The sequence below is a fragment of the Erythrolamprus reginae genome, chromosome 1 (assembly GCF_031021105.1).
Source record: "Erythrolamprus reginae isolate rEryReg1 chromosome 1, rEryReg1.hap1, whole genome shotgun sequence".
NCBI lineage: Eukaryota > Metazoa > Chordata > Lepidosauria > Squamata > Dipsadidae > Erythrolamprus > Erythrolamprus reginae.
Window position 1 is genome coordinate 246,873,547 of NC_091950.1, and position 23,867 is coordinate 246,897,413.

The 23,867-nt window shown below is 44.9% G+C and overlaps 1 protein-coding gene across 1 annotated transcript in view; it reads right to left on the reverse strand.

The window, feature by feature from the left end:
- Positions 1 to 17,804: 17,804 nt before the first annotated feature.
- The window catches only part of FOXO1 (forkhead box O1), a 60,160-nt gene continuing 54,097 nt past the window's right edge, over positions 17,805 to 23,867 (reverse strand). The window contains exons 2-3 of the mRNA XM_070732786.1: positions 22,115 to 23,467; positions 17,805 to 20,683 (exon numbers count right to left, since the gene is read on the reverse strand). Of these exons, the coding sequence (XP_070588887.1) occupies positions 22,124 to 23,467 (1,344 nt within the window). The 3' untranslated portion in view covers positions 17,805 to 20,683; positions 22,115 to 22,123. The remainder of the gene's footprint in view (positions 20,684 to 22,114; positions 23,468 to 23,867) is intronic.

Genomic DNA, 23,867 nt, shown 5'->3' on the forward strand with positions numbered 1-23,867 from the left:
CCTGAATCCGTTGGGCCGGGAGACCAGAAAGTGCCGCGCTAGTGGCGGCGCCGATACGGAACGAATGCGTTCCATAGCCGGCGGGATCCATGCCTACCTGAGACATAGCCTTAGACACTATCGCCCAGAATTGATACCGGGTCAGGGGGGAACCATCCTGGTGTATAAAAAGGTACCCACGCCCTGACCCTCGCAAAACACAAAATTGCTGCAAAGCAGCCACCGGGCAAACAGACTTATCGGTGGCTGCACTAAGTTCAAGTCTAACCCCTCTGTGTAACTGATCTGTCTTGGAGCGTCTCACCAAAAGAGAGACACCCCCCTGTCTAAAGGACAGATCAGCGAGCTGGAAGGCGCGGAGCGACAAGTCAGACTGCGAGGAGGCCATTGCCTCGCTGACCCTGAGGGCCCCGAAAAACATAACGCAAGTCGCAGCCCTGAACAGCCGAGCCTCGTAAGGAGAGGCGCACAGACTGCCAAACATCTGATTAATCAGAGACAGCTGCTGAACCGTCAGGGCCCGACGAGTGTCAGCGGGAAACCCCTGTCGCTCCCTCACCCAACCCTCCAGCATCCTCCGGATGCGAAAATCACCCGTAAAATCACCAAACCCCCCCGCCTTGGACAGAAAGGCGAGGCCGGCTAACCTAGCCCTGATAGTCCTCACTGAAAGGCCACGCCCCTTCAGCAGGACACAGAATTCAGCTAGGTGCTCAACCGGGGCAGGCCAGCAATGGGGGTAACCCTTACCCAGCCTGAAATCCCCAAACTCCTTACCTGCACGCTGATAAGCTCGCAGGGTACTAGGAGCTACCGATAAGGCGATCGCCCTGGAGGCCTCGTCTCTCCAGCTCTCGAGAGCCCGCCCAGGCTCCACAGGTGGGCTGGAAACACCTCCGGCGACTCTCGGGCCCACGGGGCCAGGGTCCGAAACCTGGACAACTGACCACGGGACAAGGCGTCAGCCACCCCGTTATCTAAACCAGGGACGTGCCTAGCCAAAAACAAGGCGTTCAAAGACAAGGACCTGTGCACAAAATGGCGGACAAGCCGCATCACCCTGTCACTCTTAGAGGACAGGGCGTTCACAACATGGACAACCGCTAGATTGTCACACCAAAAGTGCACAGTCTTATCCCTGAACTGCTCCCCCCAGAGCTCTAAGGCCACTATTAAGGGGAAAAGCTCCAAAAAGGTTAGGTCCTTAACCAACGAACAGGCACTCCATTCCGGAGGCCATGCCGACCAGCACCACTGGTCACCTAACACTACCCCAAAACCGCAAGTCCCTGCGGCGTCGGAACACAGCTGCAGCTCCGCTTCCAAAAGAAGCTCCTGCCGCCAAAACGACAACCCATTAAAACGTTCCAAAAACTCCCGCCACACGCAGAGGTCAGCCCTGACCCCTGCACATAAGCGGGTACGATGGTGGGGCAAACTCAGCCCCTTCATCGCATCATACAACCGGCGAGAAAAAGCCCTACCAGGCACCACTACCCGACAGGCAAAATTAAGAATCCCAGCCAACTCCTGGAGCTGCCGAAGAGTAACCTTCCTGCAGCCCAGGACCGCCTCAAGTTTGGACCTGATCTTAATCAACTTATCCAGGGGCAATCTGGAAGATTGCTCCACTGAATCCAATTCAATACCCAGGAAGGTAATCCTGGTGGCAGGGCCTTCGGTCTTCTCGGAGGCTAAAGGCACCCCCAATTGAGCACAAAGGGCTTCGAAGTCCCGCATCAAAGCAAAGCATTGCTCTGATTGCGCAGGCCCGGCCACCAAGAAATCATCAAGGTAATGAACGACCGACCCCAGGCCACTCCGCCTCCTGAGCACCCACTCGAGGAAGGTACTAAAGCTCTCAAAGAGGGAGCAGGAAATAGAGCAGCCCATCGGCAATGCCCTATCCACATAAAACCCACCTTCGAAATGGAAGCCCAGCAGCTCGAAGTCGCCTGGGTGAATGGGGAGGAGCCGAAATGCCGACTTAATGTCGCATTTACCCATAAGGGCTCCCACCCCACACTCCCTAACCATAGCCACGGCCGCATCAAAGGATGCGTACCGGACGGAACAAAGCTCGTCAGGAATGAAGTCATTCACTGACTCCCCTTTTGGAAAAGACAAATGGTGAATCAACCTAAATTCACCACTCGCCTTTTTGGGGACCACACCTAAGGGGGACACACGAAGATTCGGAAAGGGCGGCTCCGGGAAGGGCCCAAGGACCCTGCCCTCAGCCACCTCCTTTCGAATCTTAGCCCGTACAATGTCTTCATGTCCGACAACCGACCTGAGGTTGTCGGACATGAAGGCCCTCCTAATACCCACATAAGGGATCCTAAATCCCTCGGAGAAGCCCCTCAAGAGCAACTCGGCTCTCGGGCGAGGGTGGTAGTCGATCAACCAACCCTCAAGTACAGAAACATTAATTGGGCTGGGCCCCTTTTCCCCCAGCTGGTGGGGGAGGTTTTCCTGGACCCCCGCCCTTCTTCTCCGCCCCTTTCTTGGGGCGGGGACAGACTGAAGCTGCATGGGACCCCCCACAATTCCCGCAGGCATGCTTGTATTTACAAAAGGGACGAAAACACGCCCCTTTTGCAGCAAACTCATGACAAGCAGGCGAGGCCCCCTTGCCAGCCACTCCAGGAGTCGCCTTGGCCGGCGAAGCCGCGCCGGGCTCCTCCTCCATAAAGTGCCCACTATCCGTGCGCTCACACCCTTCCTTCCCGGACATATGCGTGGCCCGGAACCACAGGTCCGGGACCACCATATCCCACGGCAAGTTGGGCTCCACAGACATCCTCATGCGGAAACCCTTATCATAATGGCGCCAGATGGTGCCCTTATATTCAAAATGGGCCCTGGCAATTAAGTCTATATACTTAAACATGGCAGAGGCCATAGCCGGCTGCCGTTGGATCACTACCGACCCATAGGTAAGAAAGGCATACAGCCAGGAGCTGAAGCATTTCGTTACCTTGGTCTTCTTCGTTTTCTCCCCCGGGACAATCTCTTTCTCCTGCTTGGGAACCTCGCGGTTCAAAAGCGAAAAAAGATCGACGTATTCGCCCCGCCAAATAGCCTCCTTGACCGACGGGTGAAGGTGGCATCCTAGAGGGGTGGACGGCAGCCCGCACGGTATGGCCCCCGCTTTAATACAAGCGAAGGGGTCCCATACCGAGTTGGCCGCCACACCAAAAACACCCGCCCCGTGGGGGTAGGGGAAAACCGGGAGCGGGGGCATGACAGGAGGGGCCGGAGGAACCCACCCCCCTGCCCCTGGCACCGCTGGTGTCCCCGCAGGACCCGTCCCAGACAACGGAGCAGCGCTGGCCGCCGGCGGCCCCGGAGGAGGAACCGGCGGAGCCCACACCTGCCCGCAGGTGCCCGCGGGGGACCCCAAAAAGCTGGACCCACTCCCGACCCCCGCCGGGGGAAAACCCGGGGCGGGGGGAGGAAGAAAAGACAGAGATGTGGTGTGTGGTGCAGCCTCACCTGCCCCGTACGGGGTTGAAGACATCCACGGGGGGCCCAATGGTGTGGGGCCCGGGAAAGCCGCCATCGGCCCTGCAGGGGCCTGCCGTCCGAACGGAGCCGGCTGCCCAGCCTGGGCCGCCGCCGGATCCCTCCCCAACGCCGCAGGCACTTGATCGCTGGACACTCCGGGGACCGCACCGCTCCTCCACTGCTCGAGCTCATCGAGCCTCTCCAACACCCTGGCCCAAGACATAGCAGGAGAAAAATCAGGTTGAGGGGCAGGAGGCACCGAGACCCCCCCCCTGTTCAGGGACCACCCCAGCAGTCCCCTCCCTGCTGGCCCGGGCCCGGGCAGAAGGCCTAAGGGCCCTCCTGGGGCGCGCTGCTGGCGGAGCCATAGGAGCGGTGGCAGGCCTCTTCTTAGGAGCCATCACACTTTCCCCTTAGGTAAGCAATAAGCCACTCAAAACCACCTAGGCCGAAACCCACAGCACGAATGGCAGGCCCAACTCCCCCCACAGGGCCCTACCTAGGGCCTGGGAGCCCCTGCTACCCCTATTAACCCCTGTATTGGGTATAACAGTACAAAGATATATCTATATATTGCACAGTATTTATTAATAATGTATTATTAAGATGGAAAACCTCCCTGCACAGGCAGGCCTTAGAGGCCTGCAATCCAGGAACACCCCCCCGCCCAAGACCGGGGGCCCAAACCCAACACCCCCACCGCGCCCTCCTCCCAGCCGGGAGGAGGTTACCAGTCCCCCTCGGGCCCGAGGGGGATCGCTGCAAACAGCTCCGGTGAAGTAGTAAAAGCAAGAAGTCTTCCAAGCACTTTTCGCCCCCTCGGTAGGCCACAAAATGGCGGCCGCAACACGAGGGAGACACAAAATGGCGGCCGAGCAGCACCAAGGAGTGTCTGCTCAGGCAACCAGGTCCGGGCGAAAAGGCTGTTTCCCGGCCTGCTGCCCCTTAAATAGGGCCAGCAGGCCCCGCCCAGACCTGGCGACATGCCCAGCCACGTGGGCAGGGCATTCCCGGCCGAAATCTCGTCTCGCGAGATTTCGGCCGAAAACAAGATGGCGGCCGCCATCTGAAGGGTCCGAGTCTGCCCGGCCCTTCAGCAACATCGCCGTGGGGCCGGTAAGTCAGCCGGCGTTATTGTAGCAATTCCCCAGGAATAAAAGGAATCTCTAGAAATATCCTGCTTTAGCTAAACTTATTTTTGGGGGGGATTGACTGTGGGATCTCCCTTAAGTCCAGTTTCATATTTACTGAATCTGACTGTTGCTGTCTATTAGAAAGTTTAGAACTAAGACGCCTTAAACAAGATCTAAGTATTGCCCACAAGATCATATGCTGCAACGTCCTGCCTGTCGGCGACTACTTCAGCTTCAACCACAACAACAGAAGAGCACACAACAGATTTAAACTTAATATTAACTGCTCCAAACTTGACTGTAAAAAATATGACTTCAGTAACCGAGTTGTCGAAGCGTGGAACTCATTACTGGACTCCATAGTGTCATCCCCAAACCCCCAACACTTTACCCTTAGATTATCTACGGTTGACCTATCCAGATTCATAAGAGGTCGGTAAGGGGCGAGTACAAGTGCACTAGAGTGCCTTCCATCCCCTGTCCTATTGCTCTCCTATATCTCCTATACCTTTCTTCTATTCCTATATCTCTTCTTCTATTCTTTCATTGATATGTTCTATTACTTTATCTTCTTTTCTATTATGTCTTAGATATATTTTACTATGAGTATCTCCTCTATAACCTTCATCATGTATTTTACTATGTGTATATAGATATATACCCACTAAAACCCTCATTGTGTATTGGACTAAATAAATAAATAAATGAATGAATGAATGAATGAATGAATGAATGAATGAATGAATACATACATACATACATACATGCATGCATGCATGCATGCATGCATGCATACATGCATGCATACATACATACATACACAAAATTCCAGGAATGGAAAATATCCAAGAGCAAAGACCATTAAGGTGTTGGGGGGGGGGGAATAGGACATTCATGTCCAAACTCCTTCTAAGGCAACCTTGCAGGGAGTGTGGGATCTTCTGGGGTTCACACCCTCCTGCAGGAGACCCTGTAATTGGCTGCCCACGAGAAAAGATCCAGCCCTACTCAACCTCTTGTGCCCAGAAAGGAGGACAGTGAGATGGGGAAGGAGCCCAGAACAGGATCTGGGTCATCCTGGGGAAATGGGGGATTTCTGTCCAAGAAGGATGGAAAGGAGTTGTGGTGGAGATAAGAAATAGCTCCTGTAATAAGGATTCCTGCCTTAAACTAGAAACCTTCAAGGCCCCTTCCAGATCTATGATTCTATGACTCATGTCGGACCGGAATATCTCTGGGACTGCCTTCTGTCGCACGAATCCCAGCGACCGGTTAGGTCCCACAGAGTTGGCCTTCTCTGGGTCCCATCGACAAAACAATGTCGTCTGGCAGGACCCAGGGGAAGAGCCTTCTCTGTGGTAGCCACGACCCTCTGGAATCAACTCCCCCCCCCGGAGATTAGGAGTGCCCCCACCCTCCTTGCCTTTCACAAAGTCCTCAAAACTCACCTCTGTCATCAGGCATAGGGAAATTGATTCCCCTGGGCTGTTTCCGCTTTATGTGTGGTTTGTATGAGATGTATGATTGTTCTTAAATTGTTTTAAATTTTAAATTGTTTTAAATTTGGATTTGTATTGTTTCTGTTGTTGTGAGCTGCCTTCAGAGAGGGGCGGCATACAAATCTAATTAATAATAATAATAATAATAATAATAATAATAATAATAATAATAATGTCCAGGGACTTAGCAGCTGCTTCCAGAGAGTTACAATGACTTCTTAAATCTATTTAATATTGTCATAATAATTGCTTCTCTAAAGGCCTTTCCTCATGGCTCAAAGGGTTATCAATCCACCTTTCCATTGACAGAAAACTGCTACCGTGTAAAATTTGCTGCCCTAACTGCCAACCTGAATTCTGCCTCTGTTTTAGCTTGCCTGATTTCCTAAGGGCAGGGTGTGTTAAGCAAAGGCATTAATTAAATCCTCTGGCTTTACAGTATTGTCCTCTCCTTTCTGGACTTTACCAGCTAGGAGGAAACTATGAACTGGGCATGCATTAATTGCGGTGTTTAGCCATAGGTCAATGCCTTCTTAACTCCTTAAGCCTGGCAGCCAACTCATCTGCAGACTGGGGCTCCTCTTTATTGGTTACCTCTGACAATCACAAAAGAGCCAGGGTGGCGCAGCAGGTAGAGTGCTGTACTGCAGGCCACTGAAGCTGACTTTAGATCTGAAGGTCGGCGGTTCAAATCTCATCACCGGCTCAAAGCCTTTCATCCTTCCAAGGTGGGTAAAATGAGGACCCGGATTGTGGGGGCAATATGCTGGCTCTATTAAAAAGTGCTATTGCTAACATGTTGTAAGCCCTGAGTCTAAAGAGAAGGGTGGCATAAAAATTGAATAAATAAATAAAATAAATAAAATCAGTACGGGTTGGGTTCCCTTTCTTTCTTTAAGAGAGGAATTAGCACTCAGTTTGCTGTCAAAGGAGCTCCACCCAGCAGCATCTGATCCAGAGGAACTCTCCATCCGCCCTCCCCTCAGCATGATAATCACCTGCTTTACAATCTTGTTGTAAATGTGGGTTTAGCTCTCCCCCTCCCTGGATCTGCAGGAAAGCTGATTTACAGTCTAAAATAGTGATGGCGAACCATTTTTTTCTCGGATGCCGAAAGAGCATGCATGTGGGCTTTCGCGCATGCGCGAGTGCCCACACCCATAATTCAATGCCTGGGGAGGGCAAAAACAGGTTTCCCTGCCACCCAGAGGCCCTCAAGACTGGAAACAGCCCATTTCCCAACTTCTGGTGGGCCAATAGGCTCATGTTTCGCCCTCCCCGGGCTCCAAATGCTTCCCTGGAGCTGGGGAAGAGTAAAAATGTCCTCCCCATCTCCTCCCGGAGGCTCTCTGGAAGCCAAAAACACCCTCCCAGAACCTGTATGCAAGCCAAAAATCAGTTGGCCGGCACACACATGTACGTTGGAGCTGAGCTGGGGCAACGGCTCATGTGCAAGCAGTTATGGCTCCAGATGCCACCTGTGTCACCCTTGCCATAGATTCGCCATCACTGGCCTAGAAGATAGTGGGTACTGCAGGAAAATATGGCTTTTCCAAATCTCCCACTTCTCAGACTTACAGGTCCCAGGAGGTGGAAAGTGTAGGGAGACCCATTTGGAAAGAACCAGATTCTTCATATCTTTAAATTGGAATGACCCTAATGGTGAGGGTTCCAGTACTGAAGGATGCGACACTTTCGCGTGACATAACCAGTAGGAGCCAGGCTGATCCCAGCCTCCACAGTCATTTGCATGTCGGCAGGAACAAGTGTGATTTCTTTTTGCGCATCTTGAAACGGACATTCAGTAGTGAGTTCCCGCCAGTACGGCTAATTGCCCGCAGTTCCGTCTCTCCAGCGTGCACGCGTGCATCTGACCAAGATGTTGCTTTTGCACATGCATGAAAGCAAACAACTCACTGAAATCTCACATGCACATATGTCCCCTCGTGAGATTTTGCTTTCTGCACATGCGCAGAAGCAACATCTCAGTCGGATGCATACATGCGCATGCCAGAGATGTGGAGCTGCGCACAATTAGCCGTACTGATAGGAACCCCCTACTGCTGACATTGGTTGCTGTTGGCTTCAAAGAGAAAATATGACTTTGAAACCAGATTAACTAAGGGATCTTAATGGTGCCTCAAGTATAGGCTGTGGAATTACATGAAGGCAACATATTTGAGGCATGGTAGAAAAGGCACGGCGATTGGGAAGTTAGGTGGGCCTGTTGTCAGGGTTCCAAATAGCATCCAAAATTAAATTGGAGTCCAAGGCTAAGTATTCCTCAAAGTTCCAATTTATTAATAGAGCCATGTTGGCACATCTGGGTGAAACCCGAATTTGAAATCCTCCACGTTTCACCACCCAGTTGAAAGTTCAAGTCCTTGGCCCCACACCCACAAATCCAGCACATGTCCACCCATCTCTTTCCATGCAGAGACAGAGATAAAGGATGCCCTTGGCTTTCTAGAAAGAAGTTGTTATGGCTACATGCTAGCAACTTCATACAATTCCCCCTTCCTATTTTCCCACAATAGAAAATGCATAGTAGAATGGCATAAAATATGGCAGGCCTAATTAGGATCCCAAATAAAATGGCTTCCCAAATAAAATGACTTCGGCCTGACAGACGGCCTCCCCTCAGAAGAAAAAGGCATCCTAAAGAAAGAGACAGAAAAATAACATAGGGGGGTTAACAGAGCATCACTAACCACCTCTTCCCCCCCTCCCCACCCCACAGGGGGACCCTTTGGCTTATCTGGATATTTATTATGGAATTGCTTTACCAATCTGTCAGCTTTTACATCCCAACTTTTTAACCATGTAGCCTCATACAAAGGGTACCCCTTCTAATGCACTAGATATTGAAAATACCCCTATACAATTTAGAGTCAAAAAAAATTTTTCACCCCGTAATGAGTCTCTCTTTGTATGATTAATGGAAGAGGGGGCGGTTGGGTCTGTGGCCTTAATTTAGACCCAATTGTCAGTTTTAATAAACTACAATGAAAGACTGGCTGAATCTTTCCCAATATTCTAGGCCAGTGTTTCCCAACTTTGGCAACTTGAAGATATCTGGACTTCAACTCCCAGAATTCCCCAGCCAGCATTTGCTGGCTGGGGAATTCTGGGAGTTGAAGTCCAGATATCTTCAAATTTCCAAGGTTGGGAAACACTGTTCTAGGCAAATCAAGCTGGGTTGATTATCTTAACTATTGGGAAAGGACTCAAAAATGTTGGTCCTAGTCATTCTCACAACGTTATATATTTGATACACAATAAAATTTTATCCCCCACATGGAAGGTGGGCTGGACCAAATGCCTGCATGGGGTCCCGCTGCTGTAGGGGCCCAGGGGCCCATTGACACTGTACCTATCCCAGGCCCAGGAAGAAGGCCCAGCCTGAAGGGGCCTGACTCATTATTGGTGGATCAAGCATCAGTGGCTGGCCAGGGATCGGCACGAATCCCAGCGACCGATTGGGTCCCACAGAGTTGGCCTTCCCCAGGTCCCGTCGACTAAACTATGTCGTTTGGCGGGTCCCAGGAGAAGAGCCTTCTCTGTGGCGTCCCCGACCCTCTGGAACCAGCTCCCCCATGAGATTAGAACTGCCCCTACCCTCGTGGCCTTTCGTAAACTCCTTAAAACCCACCTCTGTCGTCAGGCCTGGGGGAACTGATATAACTTCCCCAGGCCTATATTGTTTATGTATGGTATGTTGTATGCATGTTTTTTTTAATTATGGGTTTTTAGTTTTAATTATTAGATTTGTATTCTACATTGTTTTTTCTATTACTGTTGTGAGCCGCCCCGAGTCTACGGAGAGGGGCGGCATACAAATTAAATAAATAAATAAATAAATAAATAAATAAATGAATGAATAAATAAATAAATAAATTTCCCATAGGCTTCACTGCCCAGTTGGTGGGACCCCAAACCTGAGCTGCCGGGTCATCTGCATCACCGGGCGGAGGAGTGTCCATGTAGGCTCCCTGGGAAAGAGAATGTTGGCTGGGCCAAGTTCCATCTGGGCACCTCAGAGCTCGAGCAAGGGTTGGTCGAACGCACACTAAGTTGTCTGGACTGGTCTGGGAGCCCTACCAGCGATTGGCTCCGTGATGGCAGTTGAATCCCTCATCTTCAGAGTGCCCAGTTGGCGTCTGCTCTGGTTGCTCCACTCATGGATCAAGGCTGATCCCACACCCAGTTTTGGTTCCAACAGCATCTCTAAAGGGAAAGTTAGCCCTCTGGCTTGAACCTGAGGGGCTTGGCCTAGCTGGAAGGTGCCCTCAGGGGCTGGCTGTTTGTGCCGAGTCCCTGATGGCACACAAGACATGAAGAGAGAAAGCTGAAGATTAACCATTTGTACTTTGGTACTGATGCTGAGAAGAGAGTGCTTAAACCTGCATGGGTGGACAGGAGGAGTGTGGAAAGACATAAAACTTAGACCCACAGAAATGATTTCAGCTGCTCACTCAGGATGATGTTAGCATTCTTTCCCCCATCTTAATCACATGGTGATCACCTGCTGCAATCAGCATGCTTAATTGCAAGGTGAAAATTCCCAGTCTAAGAGCATGGCTTTAATTAGCATTAAGGGATTTAACTTGAGAGCAGCAGAATGCCCAAGTACATCTTCATTCTGATCAGCGTTTTGTCAGTGGTTTTCGGTTTTCAGGGGCTTCTTTTCCCCAAGTTAAGCATTTGTCGGGCGTGGTTTACAAATCTGACATTATAAATAATTGCGCAGTCTTAGTACCGACTGCAAACCTTTTTGGAAATGAGGGAAAATTGGATCTGTCCTTCTTGGATGAGCCTCTAATTACTCAAGCTGCTAATTAATAAGACATGGAAAATCCATTGAAGAATCACTTGAGGGGTTTGGGGGTTTTTTTGGTCTGTGTCATTCTTTGATTTTTATTTAATTGGTTTTATATTCTATTATTGTTCAGTCATTTGTATGACATGTTAATTTCTCTTAGCTCCCGAGTTTTTGGAAGAACACTGAACGTTTATTATGACAATGGTTAAAGCAATGTTCTCAATTATTGTCTGTTACATCACCCCACCCCACCCCCAGGAAGAAGTAAACATTTTGCACACCCCTAACTTTCCGATCTGGATCCCAATTGAATTTTAGTGTTAATGTCTATTATTTTACTTATTATAAGCTGCAAGCAAAGTGTCAGCTGCTACAGTCAGAATTTAAGAAAAATAAAACTCAGAGTCCATTTTAGGTTCCAAAAGTGAATTTATCAAAAATCAGAACTGAAAGCAAACAAGGTGAAAGCAAAGATTGAGGGAAAAGGCATGATACATGCATATATCAAAACCCCTTTTGACCACCCTCTTGGAGATTAGCCAATCCCTAATGTCCATAACTGTCAGGTGGACACATCATCAGACCCAACTCAAATTATGGAATGCAACTTCTAATGGTATCCTCCTGGTCACCTGGTTTCTAGGAAAACGAAACTTATCCCACTTCACAGGGCCTCCTGCACTCTTCCCACCCTCCAATGACCAAAACCCCTCCCCGTATCTCACGGCAACCAAGCGAATGCAGAATCATAGCAAAGGTTGATACAAACTATTGGCTATGGAAGTCTGCTCTACCCACTTACCCGGGAATAAGTCACACTGAACTCAGTGGAGCCTGTTTCTGGTTAGGCAGACCTAGGCTACTGTGGTTACAAGCCACTTTTGACATAGGCTCAGGCCAGCTTAATAAAGCCAACCTGACCCATAAGTCTCACCTCTACTGGGAATTCACAGCGAATGGTGTGGAAGGAGGCTTTAGGGTGCCGTTTGAAGCTTTCATCCAGCTGCAGAGGATGTTCCTCTCTGTCCAGCAGCAGCTTCACCATGCCGTTTATGGCTACCACGGCACTCGTCAAGAACAACAAGAACTTACACAGCTGTCCCACCTGGCAGTGAAGGTCTATCAAAAAGTTTACTGCCACACTGTGCGTGTGGCTTATGCAGGATACCCTACATTTTCTTTCAATATCTTTCAGTGCAAATTGGGTGCTCTGGGGTGGAGCTCCATTTTTGCTACCCCACTGTCTGGGCGGTACCCCCCCCCCCCCCCCGTCCGGGTAGTAGCCCACCCCTGCCTCCTGGCCACCTTCTCTTCCAGGCCTGGAGCACCGTGCAACTGGGAAAACACTCCCCATCTGGGGGAATTGATCAAGAGGGACCACACGTGTTCCCCAGGGTCACTCATGCCTGCCCTGGCATTGCTCTGTACTCCTCCCAGGGGGGCTCACCCACTATTTGGGAAACACTCGGTTAAAGCAATTTTAACATGACAGTTAATGACAGATTAATTGGGTATACTTCATAAAATATAGGATACTCTCGGCATATTTCTGAAATAAGACTAAATGAACAAACACATAAGGGTTCAATCTGAAGCACTAATGGGTCACTAGCCAGTACGGGCCCCACTCCTTACCTGTAACGAAAATGAAGCTGTGCGCACAGTTCCGCATCACCAGCATGCGTGTACACACGCCCCAGCGGGCTTTTGCTTCTGTGCATATGCAGAAAGCAAAATCTCGCGAGAGGATGCATGCGAGAGAAATTTTGGCAATTTTTTGCTTGTGTGCATGCCCGGCAGCAAAAAAAATGCAGAAATCTTGTGCACGCATGTCCTCTCGCGAGATTTTGCTTCCTGAACATGTGCAGAAACAAAATCTCACTGGGGCACGCACACATGTATGCCATCAACACAGAACTCTGCGCCCATCGTTCTGGTAGCAGTGGTAGGTAGGAACCCCCGCCTGAAACCTAGTTAAATTAATGATGGTTCTCTGCTGAGGTCTTATTCTGTAGTCACTGTTGTGGGTTGCTGCCTCTTTCTCCCTGTTTACCCGATTCCTGATTTTGCTTTTCAGTTCTTCTTCCTCTTTCAACTCAGGGGCAGACAGCTCAAGATGGAGTCCTTCGATCAGGTGATCTAAGTCCTGCCCCCATTTACATGGGTTATAGACAAGACACACCTAAAAAAGGAAACACAGCAGGACTTGGATCATGCAATCATAGCCATCATCATAGCTGTTTTATTCTGCAAATACCTCTGCTATTTCTTTTGCCAATATTCCTCCTTCTCCTTCCAGCTAGCGTTAATTATTTGTCATTTTAAGAGGCATATGGAAGATTGAATAATTTTGTTCCTCCTTTTGATGAAGGTGCAGCTACCAAAATGTTTACTGCCATACTGTGGGCGTGGCTTATGCAGGACGCCCTGCATTTTCTTTCAACATCTTTCAGTGCGAATTGGGTGCTCTAGGGTGGAGCTCCATTTTCACTACCCCACTGCATCCCCTCCCATCTGGGCAGTAGCCCGCTCCTCTGAAGGCGGTTGAGAGAAAAAGTTTTTGTGACTATAGAAATCCTAACTTTAGTAATCTTCATAGTTTTGGGTATTACAAGAAGCAGAAGGCATTCCAAGCAAGACAAGCCTTTATAAAGCAATGCCAAAGGCAGTATGAAGTGGAATCAATTTCCATAATCTGCAGATCTAGTTTTTAAAATAAGTGGCTGCTGTCTATTTATGTATATAAATCCCTAACCCCTTGCCAAAGCAAATCCTCTCATTTTGATGCTGGCCCCGGGACATTGCTTGTGATTGGTAGTACTGTAGTAGTAGCAGCTCATGTTCTGCTAAACGTATTCATAAGATGTAAATCATACTGGATGATGGTTCATGTAGCTAGGCATATAGTTTTTATCATGCTTGTCCTTTTATACAGCACTCATGGCAAAACACAAAAAGGCAATGTAATAAAAGGCAAAATTGCCATGAGTATCATTAAATGGAAAATAAATTCAGAAAATTCTTTGAGGGGTTTTTTGTGTGTGTTTGTGTGTGGGTTTTTTTTTGAATGCTTGCCACGTTAACCCCAAATGCTGTGGAGATAAATATTCGGAAACCTCGGTGGCACAGTGGTTAGAGTGCAGTACTGCAGGCTACTTCTGCTGATCACCAGCTGCCAGCAGTTTGGCAGATCGAATCTCACCAGGTTCAATGTTGACTCAGCCTTCCATCCTTCCAAGGTGGGTAAAATGAAGACCCAGATTGTTGGGGGCAATATATGCTGACTCTATAAACCGCTTAGAGAGAGCTGTAAAGCACCGTGAAGCAGTATGTAAGTCTAAATGCTATTGCTATAAATGCTATAGGATCAGATACAGCTTCTTAGGGATAGACTTGAGTGATAGATCTGGTTTCTGAGATAGTCAAGGCTAAGTCACAGTACTCACCCTATAACTATGCAAACATGAGTCTAACCACAGCTGTGGAAACAGGGTGTAAAATGCCCTGAAACACTTTCTCAAGTAAATTATACAGAACAGTGCATGCCATTGTGTATATGTTGTAAACCTGACTGGAGAAGCAAGGGTTAACTGATGTTATATGTGCATTTGAAGTAGGCAACTGTGTCCAGGGCCCAATGCCTTCATCACACCTTTCTCCCTTTAACCTTCTTTAGAGCAGATGTGCTTTGTGAAGGTGTCTATTTCCGAGTGTCAGCCATGCTAGCCAGTGAAGGGCTATGAGTATTATTGTCATACAAGCCATGACTGGTCAGAGACCAGTAGTATATACTATTTTAAAATCCACAAAACCCTTTTTGTAGGACACTGGAACTTCTCCATCTTACTAAATAGCTCCATTTTTTAAATTTTAATTCCAGTTAAATCGTATTCTGATCATAGTTCCGTCTAAGCTGAGCAGTGAGCAATCGCTCACTTAAAAATCAACTCAGAGTTTTCCAAACCTGCCCAGAAGCCGAGAGGGAAAGAGGGAGAGGGAAGGAGAGAGAGGGAAAGAGAGGAAGAGAGAGAAACAGATAGAAAAAAGAGAGGAAGGAAAAGAGAAAGAAAAAGAATGGAAGTAAGGAAGAGAGAAAGAAAATCAAAATCTAGTTTGAAACTAGCTCAACTATTTAAGTGGCATTTTGATATTGATAGGGTAGCCCTATTATGAGCTCACTGTTATAGACACACAGTACAGCATTTTATTTTGAAATTCTCTGAGGCAAAACAGGGTGGGTTTTTTATTTGTTTGTTTGTTTATTTATTTCTGTGCCGCCCAGTCCCAAAGGGACTGCCACTCAGACACTATACTTTTCCGCCCACCCCCCCAAAAAATTAGAGGGAACACTGATTCTGATTACTTTGTGGTGTGGCATTTTTGCCATTGCTTTTTTTATGTGCTAAAATGATTGCTTGTGCATGAAAAGGCCTGAGCTCTCTGGAGATAGATTTGTATCCACTTCCTACTCCCAGAAGATCTACTGCTGGTGCAAGATAATATTGCTGTTGATAGAATAATTCTGTGACCTGGAATGCAATGGAGTGGAGGTTCAAGTTGCACAGACTTGAATTAAGCAATCAATTTAATTAATAGCTGGCCCTGTGCTTTTACTTTATTAAAGTAAAAGTTTAATCATTAATCTCATGACTGAATATGTTTCTTTTTCCTAAAAATCTACATATACAATTATACACATACAATAATTGTGTTAAATTAGACACCGTCTTCTGCCGCATAACTCCCAGCGACCAGTAAGAACCCACACAGTTGGCCTTCTCCAGGTCCCGTCAGCCAAACAATGTCAGCTGGCGGGCCCCCAGAGGACAGCCTTCTCTGTGATGGCTCCGACCCTATGGAACCAAGTGTCTCCAGAGATTCGTATTCTCTCCACCTTACCAGTTTTCTGTAAAGCTGTAAGACCTGGCTATTCTGATAGGCCTGGGACCATTGATGCTAATCCATCTGGACATGAATGAGGAACATTAGTTTTAAATCGGGGTTTATTAATAAACGTTTTTATTGTTTTAGGAACTGTTTTTATCTGTTGGAAGCTGCCCAGATCCTTCAGGAGTTGAGCGGCATATAAATATGTTTAACAAATAATAAATAAATAATATACGTATTAAATATGTCATTAAAAATTCTCAGTAACCCAGGCTATTAGATGAGCAAGAAGACCAGTGATGGTGAATCTTTTTTGGTTCACATACCAAAAGGGGGTGTGTGTGTGTGCACGCTAATATGCGTGCATGTGCCCACACTCCTTCCCTCCCCCTCCATGCATGTGCACTCCCCCAGTGCTGCCCCCACACGTGGACAATCCCCCCCCCCGTCCCCACACATGTGCACAGGCCTCTGTGCCTGAAGCCTGGGATGTGGAAAAAATGGTGAAATAGACAAACCGGAAGTTCAGAACATGTACTTCCTGTTTGCACTCTGGAGGGTTCAGGGAAGCTTCCTGACGGCCCAGAGTGCAAAAAACAGCCCAATGGGCAAACTGGAAGTTCAGAAAACACATTTTGTTTGCCTGTTGTGCTGTTTTTTGCACTCCGGGGCTTCAGGAAGCTTCCCTAAGCTTCCTGAAGGAGGTAAATCAGCTGTCAAAAAGAGTGCCTGGTTATTTTCCATGGTGATTTGCTATTATTATATGAATACTGCAGATATATATATGTGTATATACATGTATATGTATATACATACATACACAAAAAAGGTGGTCAAAAAATAAAGGGAAACACTTAAACAACACAATATAACTCCAAGTAAATCAAACTTCTGTGAAATCAAACTGTCCACTTATGAGGAAGGAACATGGATTGACAATCAATTTCACATGCTGTTACACACATTCAACTTTGTACAAAACAAAGTATTCAATGAGAATATTTCATTCATTCAGATCTAGGATGTGTTATTTGAGTGTTCCCTTTATTTTTTTGAGCAGTATGTGTATATGTATGTTTTAAAAGAAGTGCTATATTAGCCATTGGCTTTGGGAGATGAGGTTTTAATTAGTAAGAAGTGGTACTTTCCCATTCCACTAATTACTGTTAGTGCCTTTTCTTAGTGGTGTTTTAAAAATTCATTTGCATATAACCATTTTTCCCTTTAACTGCAAAAGAGAATGGTTTCTGAAATCTCAATTTAAGTATATCTTGCTTTATAGTGGCACTAAACTCAATTTCCTAGTTTAAATGCCACGGGGATGATAATTTAGAAAAAGGAAATCTATTCTGCCACAGAATATACCAGAGGAGAAGTGAACAGACTTTAAGTCAACATAATTCAATGTTCACGGGAACAACTTGTTACCTCTATTTAGGCAACTCAAACTCCTCCCCACACCTCAAGTACAGCTAGAGCAGTGACAGGGAATAAGGATACCAAATTAACATAGACCAAGATTCCAGCTGTAGAAGTTGGTACAGCTGTTAAAATAAAATCTACAGTGGCATCATTTTATTGCTGACTTTTGGTTGTGCATGGTAAATGTTACAGCTTGAAACAGAAGTTTACTGAGAAAGGTAGCAGATAAGGAACACAAATAACCCCATACATGAGTGAATGCAGAATTGGGAATCAGATCTAGGGGCCTTGGGTGCAAATAAGGCCTCAGACAATGACTTCCTGAAGCAAATCATACCCCCTCGATCTCAGGTCCCCATATATTAAAAAGGAAAATAGTATATATTTATTTATTTATAAAATATATTATCTTTCCAATTTAAAAAAAATGCCCAAGAAGTTGTTTTAAAAAGCCTCTTATCATTATATTACTGTAAAGATAGATTAGAAGATTTTAAATGCCTTTGCATTTCTGAATGAGTACAAACAATAACAAATAAACAGAATCCTTTATCAGCATACAGATAGCCATACGAAGGACAAGATCATTAAAGTAATGCATATACATGTACGGGTTTATACAAAGGATTATTTTCTGTTTGGAAAAACATCAGGCACTTTGTCCACATATATCCAAAAGGTAGTTCTGAGGTGTTCAGGAATCAAATTGCCTTCTTTTTACAAATCGCAGATGTCAACATGTTGGTAAAGGGAGACCAAAATAGAGAATGATTCTTTTCTTAGAAGATCTAGTTACAATGCAGTTACATTTCTCTGTTATCTTAAACCACATCATTAATTTTATGTCCATATAAAACACATAATCATTTTCTTGAAATATTGATTATAAATGAATAAGCCTGAACTTTTCATTTTATGATCTTAACATTGTTTAAAAGTTGTAGCAACATCTAATTCATTGGAACAAGTGCAAACTTAAGATTGCAATCCTGAGACAGGATGGCTAGGATGTTAGACCCACTGAATGCGCAGAGTTATATCACAATAAGAATGTGTAGAATTGCACTTAAGACTTTTAAGGAACTGGTCCATATTAATAATCATCTCGTTTTTAAAAAGATGCTCTGTTGAGTTGTCACCATTCAACATGATAACATTAGCTTATCATTTCATAGAACTTGTCAGTTTATCAAAGCAGAGATCTCATTAATGCAGTTGTTAATACATAATTAGAAAACAATACATTAAATTGGAACAGTTCTATTACATATTTCTTTTACCGACTAAGACAGAATAGCCTGGCTGCTTGGAAAAGCAACTGACACAATTAACAAAGCCATCATAAGCTATTATTTAAAATTACAGAATATAAAGATATATGCAAAAACATGTATGATCATCTTCACATTGATTTTTATAACACCACACTCCATTACGATTTTAATTTTCCTGTCCTCCTGACCTATAACAGCGTTACTGAGCATTGGGTCCAGGTAACGCTAATTGTCAGTTGTTTAAAATGAGCAGAGGTATTCCTTATCTGGGGCAAGCAATATTCAACTAATATTCATACTGAATTGAAACATACAGAGACACACACAAATATTTAACAGTCTTTCCCAGGATTCTTTACCAGCATTACTAGAATGTTCTTAGGTTACAATATGCTCATAGAAACGTTCTCCTCTTAGCGGTATTCTGGTGGTAGTTAACATATATGCCTGCAGCTTTCCACCATGTGGTCTTATATGAAAATAAGGTCTTCAAAGAATACCTTGTATGTGTCCTCTATGAGATGTGCAGTTGAACCACATATTAAATCATTGGAGGAAGGTTGAAGCTTAAATGTTCCTCAGGGGTTGAATCTCACCTAATGTCCACTATTAAATCATCCATGGCTATTCCTCATGACCTCACTCTCCAAAATATTGAAACAAATTGATGTGGCAATTTTGAGTTGCCAGTCTCCCTGCCTTTTACTCAAGAGCCCCTGAAATCTACTTTGGAGAACTGAAAATTCAGTTTGCTAGGATTTAAAGACTTTTTTGAATAAATATTTTCTTTGCTTAGATTTTGGAGGGAGGAGGTTCAACATCATATAAAAGAAAGATGCACAACACAGCTATTATGTCAAAGAGACATAACATATAGCTCACAATTTAAATGATATTTATATTTATTTATATATTGTAAGCCTGCTCTTATCAATCTAGGAGCAAATTATTGGAACTTTTCTTGATCATTGTAAGATGTTGAAGCCAACAGTTGGTAAACCCCAACAAAACCATTGTAACATTATTATGGACAATATTTTTTTCTACAAAATACATTATTACATCATAATTAGCGTAAACCAGTTTCTAGCTGTATGATCTCTTCAAATCAAAATAGGAGGCAGTAATAAAAAAAGAAATGAGGGACCATGCAATAAAAAAAGGTAAATTAAAATGGATTATTAATGAAAATATTAACACAAATGCCTAACAATCTTTATAAAACTTCATAAAATAAATACAAATATGATCTGTATGTACAAAGTATTTAACAACATTTAAGACTTTTGGACAGTCAATATAGTACTAACAATACAGATCATCTTCATGCCAGATAAAAACCCGAAATTTTATATGTAAAAACCTTCTCATATAAATCTTACAGAGTGCTAATAAAAATTCTCTCCTCTTATATTGTTAAAATACTGTGTATAAAATATGCTGAATGTTTTTAAAGTATGGGATTCTGCATATTTTTAAGAAGCTTGTAAAACAGAAAATGTAAGAAAATAGTTATAGATTTATTACAAATTTTATGTTTGATTAATAAAATTAATCAATCTGGAAATGAGCTCTACAATAAATCTAAATGCAAAGTTTCTCAATATACTCTCTAATGTAGAAATCTGAATACCAAAACTTTGGTTGGGTTATATTCCATGGTTTGTTGCATATAAAATTTACAGCAACTTTAACTCACCAAAAGAAAATTAATCAAGCTGTTCACCATGTAAATTTTAATCAAATCTAATACGTTCTTACAGAAACGATGTTTACTTCCACAGCTTATTCTATACACCACTTTACCCATACTGCTGCTATGTTAGCATCTATTTGGGAAAAGCTGCAGCATAAACTATATTCTGCTTTTCTATGACATAGTAGTGAGTTTGGCACTTCCAAATAAAGACACTTCCAATGGCACATTCCTTACTTACAGCAGCGAATACCCTGTAAGTATCTGGCAGCAAACATTTTGAACAAAGAGAGAAAGAGAGAGAGATCTGCAGCCAAGACTGACGAGAAGAAAAAAAAATATGCAAGAAATTGCAAAAAAAGATGAAGAACATCTTTGGACTTCTTTATGCATGTGCAGTTCTTGTAGTCAGAGATGTCTGAAGCACTTTAAATTGTAGCCTAGGATAATAGAAAGAAAACATACAATGATAAACGGCATTCTTGATTGATCAAATGCCTCTATAAAAATGCATTTATGAATGACTTTTTCATCAGGATCTGGCAAACTCTGATACTTTGACATAAGTCTGCCATAAGTCTGTCAGGGAGGATATTGAGGTATCCATGCCTTAAAAACTGGCTGTGTTGTCTTTCCCGTGGTTTTACTCAAAATAAGCAAAATGTAAAGCTATATTTGACTTCACGTGGTAGCTTGCTCTTTGATGTCCATTGTTGCCTTTTGATGAGCTGCTTAAAATCGCATAGTGCAGTGATGGTGAACCTTTTTTGGTTCGGGTGTCAAAAGGGTAAGCTTGTGTGCCCTAGCAGGCGCAGCCACACCCATAATGCAATGACCTCCCCCCCACGAATATGTATAATCCCCCCACGCTGCCCCTCCCGCATATGGGCCCAGGTCTAACTGAAAATCAGCCCAACGGGAAGTCCAGAGGCTTCAGGGAGCCTCTGGACTTCCTGTTGGGCTGTTTTTCGCTACCCCCAGGCCTCCTGAAGCCTGGGGATGGCAAAAAACAGCCCATTCAGAAGTTCAGATATGAACTTCCAGTTGACCAGTTGCGCCATTTTTTGTTGTCACAGGCTTTAGGAGGCTTCCCTGACCCTGGGGAAAGCAAAAATGGCCGAAAAGAAGGCCAAAAATCAGCTGGCAAGTGCCCGCATGCATGCTGGAGATGACATAGTGCAATACCTTGCATACCCTCAGTTACGGCTCTACGTACCACCTATGGTCCCACATGTGCCATAGATTCGCCATCACTGACAAAGTGCGATTCATCATCTAGATCCTTTCAAAATGTAATTCCATATCTCATCAAATAGCTTTTTTATAGCTTCTATAATAATTTTAAGTACAGGTAGTTCTTGACTTACGACCACAATTGAGCCCAAAATTTCTGTTGCTAAGGGAGACAGTTGTTAAGTGGGTTTAGCCCCATGTTTGGTCCCTTTCTTGTCACTTATGTTATGTAAATCACTGAAATTGTTAAATTAATAACAGAATTGAAATGAAGGATTGTAAGTCAAGGATTATCTCTATGTATTTATTAATCATCGTTCATCAACAAGGCAAAGTATGTGTTTATAAACTTTCTGATCTAGAATATGTGTTTTGATCATATAACCAAACTGTATGACATTTGCTAATGACATTTTACATATAACAGCTACTGTACCTTTTCCCACTGTCTAATTCCCCTCTAGAGCAGAAGCTCCTTTAATATGCTGTATGTGATAGCTTCATGAAAATAGAACGTATATGCAGCTTTTCATTCTAATAGAAGAGACCACTCTAAGCTCAATTTTGCCCTTATACTATTGCTTTAATATAATGAATGTACTGCGACATAGTCACAAAATAACAAAAAGGGAACTAACCTTCCAGTCTTATCCTGACACCCAGCTGTGTGTTGTCGTTTTAACACCGTGCGGCAAACTTTGGTTAGGTAACACACTGTCAAAGTTAAAATCTAACGTTTCCCCATCCATCAGATCGTTACGGATTATGGATTCCATATCGCAGTCCAATCGTTCAATGAACATGTCATCTAAGTCACTAGGCAGCTTCTCCTGATGGAAAGAAACAATCCCCACTCTTCCATACCCATTGCAGCTGTTCACCGTGGTGAAGGGGCTTATGCTATTCACTTGCATCGGGTGGCTCATGAGCCCCTGGACCGAGTTTTTTGCTGAGGTTGAATGAGTCACATTTGACGCATGAGACACAGCACTAAGGGTGAGAGACAAAGTGTGGCTGTTTATTACTGGTGTGGGTTGGACGTGTCCTTGGTGAGAGTGGGCGCTGGGGGCAATGATTTTGTTGTGGGGCTGCTGGTTGCCATATGGTGATATTGCAGAGTTAGAGACCATTAATATATTTTGTCCCAACACTCGGCTACTAGGCTGGGAAACACGAGTATCTACCGAGGCTAAGACGTCATTATGTGGCGGTGAATCAGAAGTAAGCAACTCCTTAAGAAGTCCTGGACAGTTGTATTGATTAATGGTCCCATAGCTCGATTTATTGTCCTGAATTGTCGGCATGGGCATCTGGGACAAAGAATTTATGCTAGGCTGAGCATAGCTATACTTCCTGTAGTCTGCACTGGTTGAGCCTATATTTGTGCTGGATGATGTATAGGAATAACCAGTAGATTGCTGCATCATGGTGGTAGGTGGTGATTGGGTAGACCCAGTCAATGATGTATTCGGAGACAAAAGGTTGAGATTATCCAGCAGGTTTTCCATATTTTCGGAACTACTCATTTCAGAAAGACTCGGCAGAGTCGAGGCCATTTTGGTGGCGGATGGAGGATAGACCATGGAATGCACATCCGCTTCCCCAAGGTCATCTTGCTCTGGCAGAATTGGGGAAAGTCTTCCACTAAGGGTACTAGCATTCGAACTGGCTCGAGGTCGAAAAGTACTCCAGTTATTATCAAAGTCATCGTTGCTGTGGTTGCTGGGGCTTGCTGGCCACTTCGGGAACTGTGCTCCTGGGCTGTCACCATTTCCATCTTGGCCTGCCTGAAGAGCTGATTTTTTTTTGGCGGCTCTCCCTCTACTTTTTGCAAACTTGCTGCTGTTGTCCATGGAGGCTGCCCTTCTCCTGGGTGACTTGCCACTTTTGCCTCCTTCTGGATTAAGCATCCACCAAGAGCTTTTCCCCGTTCCTTCATTCTGTATTCTGATGAACTTGCTGTGCAAGGAGAGGTTGTGACGGATTGAGTTCTAAAGAAAGGAAAATATAAGAAAGATATTAAATTCCTCTGCCAAGGTAATATATATATCCTGTATCCCCCCCTCCACACACAAATCCATCAAGTTCATCAAATGAGAAATATAACAATAATCGACATAAAATAGTATCTCCACCTCCACATGCACACTCACTTTTAAATTGTATTTCTATCATCAACAAAACCTATCATAAGATGCAAAGAGGGTGAATCAAGATGAGCAAATCAGTGGTTGCCACACCAAATAATAACACTGTTCATTGTTAGAATCAACAGGATTTCAGTAGTTGTCGGTAAGCGCTACATGCATGCCGGAAGCCACACCTGCTCTATCTGAAAACTAACATCATAGATTATCAAATGTCTGGACACTAGACTTTCAGCCGGATTAC